Source organism: Triticum aestivum, chromosome 7B (assembly GCF_018294505.1).
Source record: "Triticum aestivum cultivar Chinese Spring chromosome 7B, IWGSC CS RefSeq v2.1, whole genome shotgun sequence".
NCBI lineage: Eukaryota > Viridiplantae > Streptophyta > Magnoliopsida > Poales > Poaceae > Triticum > Triticum aestivum.
In genome coordinates this window covers 21,450,503-21,452,525 of record NC_057813.1, presented here as the reverse complement: position 1 = coordinate 21,452,525, position 2,023 = coordinate 21,450,503, and the positions used below count along the sequence as shown (strand labels likewise).

The following is a 2,023-nucleotide window of genomic DNA, read 5'->3' as shown; positions in this document are numbered from 1 at the left end:
TAATGTAGGGCAAAGTTTTGTTACAAAAACATGCCACCTTGCTTGGCACCAGTTGTTCATTGTATGGAGAAGCATTTTCAAATTTTGAAAACCACACCTAGATTGGTAGCGGAGGGAGCACGCCACCCTTTGTCCTTGTGGATGGATGGAGGGATGAGCATGACCCCGGTCAAAGGTGGGCCCACCCTGCAGAGCCTCTGTCCTCTTCAATAGCCACTCGACACGTGCCCCCCTCCGTTTAGCTCGTCGTGTAAAGCTCCAACCTTTCTCTTGTCTCCGTCCTTTCCAGAAGACCCACCTCCGGCCGGCCTCAGAGCGAGCGAGAGAGAGAGAGAGCGGCCATGGCGGGGAAGGGGAGCAAGAAGGACATCGATTCCGTCCTCATGCAGGCCATGCTGGCCGCCAAGACGGTGCGGGCGCAGCGCGACCGCCTCCTGCAGCTCCAGCACCGCCTGCAGGACCTCCAGGCCGACGCCGCCCCCGCCCCCGCCGACGCCGACGCCGACGCTAAGCTCGGGGAGCTCGCCTCCAACCTCTTCAAGGTCTACTACATCGGCCTGGAGGCCGGCGCCCGCATGCTCACGACCTGCATCGAGATCGCCGCCAAGAAGGGCATTCACTTCTCCCCGCCCAACCTGGCTTTCGCGGTCATGCCCGACGAGCAGCTCCACGACGCGCTGCTCGCGCAGCAGTTCCCTGCCCGCCCCAGGTCCCAGGCCCAGGCCCTCGACCGCGTCATGGCCGCCGTCTTGGCCATCAAGCTGCTGGAGGAGCACCTCCTCCCGCGCTGCGTCGAGTGCCTCGCCGGCGGCAAGGCCCCCGTCCCCGGCAAGACCCCCGACTCATCCTCGCCCGACAGCAGCCCGGACAGGGACGACGACACGGACCCGGTCGCCGCCGCCACCGAGGCCCTCGCCAAGGTCGACCTCTCCGACGACCCGGACGCCACCGCCACCGCCAAGTCCGGCTCCACCAAGCCTCGTCAGGCAGCCAGAGGCGGCGGCGGCGACGTGGGCAAGTCGCTCGACTACCTGTACCGCGCGTGCAGGATCGCGGGGCTCGCCGTGAAGCACATCGACGTCGCCGTCGCCGTCCTCTCCCGCTTCACGGAGCCCAAGAAGCTCGCCAGCCTCGCCGAGTTCTGCGACGACTACGCCTACATCTCCGAGGTCTGTCCAAACTCTCCAAACCTTGCTCTTTTCTTATCCTTCCTCCTTGTCCTAGATGAATCCATGGATGGATCTGACGGTCGAATCCATTTGTTCGCTTGCTGCAGGAGGGATTCTATCTAGCATCCGATTGACTACTTCACCTGATCGATCAAGCCATGCTCTCATTATCAGTCTTTTTATTTTAGTTTATCATGCAGGCTTGTGGTTTCAGTTCAGTTTGGTCAGTCTTCTATTTGTATTCAGTTTGGTCAGACTTGTGGTTCCTGGGCGGCCGTGGCTATCTATTTCAGCTTCATCAATTAGGGGTAATCAATGTAGTAGTGTAATGTTGATTTGCACCTTATCTTATCTGTGGGACGAATGATCGAATCAAATTGCAGGAGCTATCTTAATTAGCTTCATCTGTTTGGATCATGTTTCAATCATATTAGTTGCAATGCCATTTTTATGTTCCTATTAGCTGCATCTTATTTGTGTTTCCCCAGCTTGTCAATCATGTTTTCTTTTACGATGCGTAAGAAGAAGGCTTTAGTTGATAGTCGTCCAAAATGCCTCTTTTTTTTTAGCTGAATCGTCCTACATGCACAGTTTGCTTCATGTCCCTGTTTATCCAGATTCCAGAATGCTTGACTGAAACATTCTATTGAAGATAAAAGTATAGAAGCAACGTACATGGTCTGGAACCTTTTGATCTCAGTTGCATTGTTTTTTTAGATTAATTTCAGTTGCATTGCTGATCATAGCCGAGCTCCTATCAGTCACTTAGTTCATCTATATATGCTCTCTAGTTCATTCAACCTTCTGATATCAGTGCAGTTGGCTCAGATTACTCTGTTGCATGCTACAAAACT

The 2,023-nt window shown here is 54.6% G+C and overlaps 1 protein-coding gene across 1 annotated transcript; it reads left to right on the top strand.

The window, feature by feature from the left end:
- Positions 1–260: 260 nt before the first annotated feature.
- LOC123161485 (uncharacterized) lies at positions 261–1,614 on the top strand. Its single transcript, XM_044579314.1, has 2 exons — positions 261–1,169; positions 1,277–1,614. The coding sequence occupies exons 1-2, from the start codon at positions 342–344 to the stop codon at positions 1,301–1,303; spliced, it is 855 nt and encodes a 284-aa protein (XP_044435249.1). The 5' UTR covers positions 261–341; the 3' UTR covers positions 1,304–1,614.
- Positions 1,615–2,023: the final 409 nt, after the last annotated feature.

Coding starts and splice junctions, on each gene's coding strand:
- LOC123161485 (XM_044579314.1), top strand. CDS start 342: ATGGCGGGGAAGGGGAGCAAGAAGGACATCGATTCCGTCCTCATGCAG. Junction 1,170..1,276: donor ACTACGCCTACATCTCCGAG/GTCTGTCCAAAC, acceptor CGCTTGCTGCAG/GAGGGATTCTATCTAGCATC.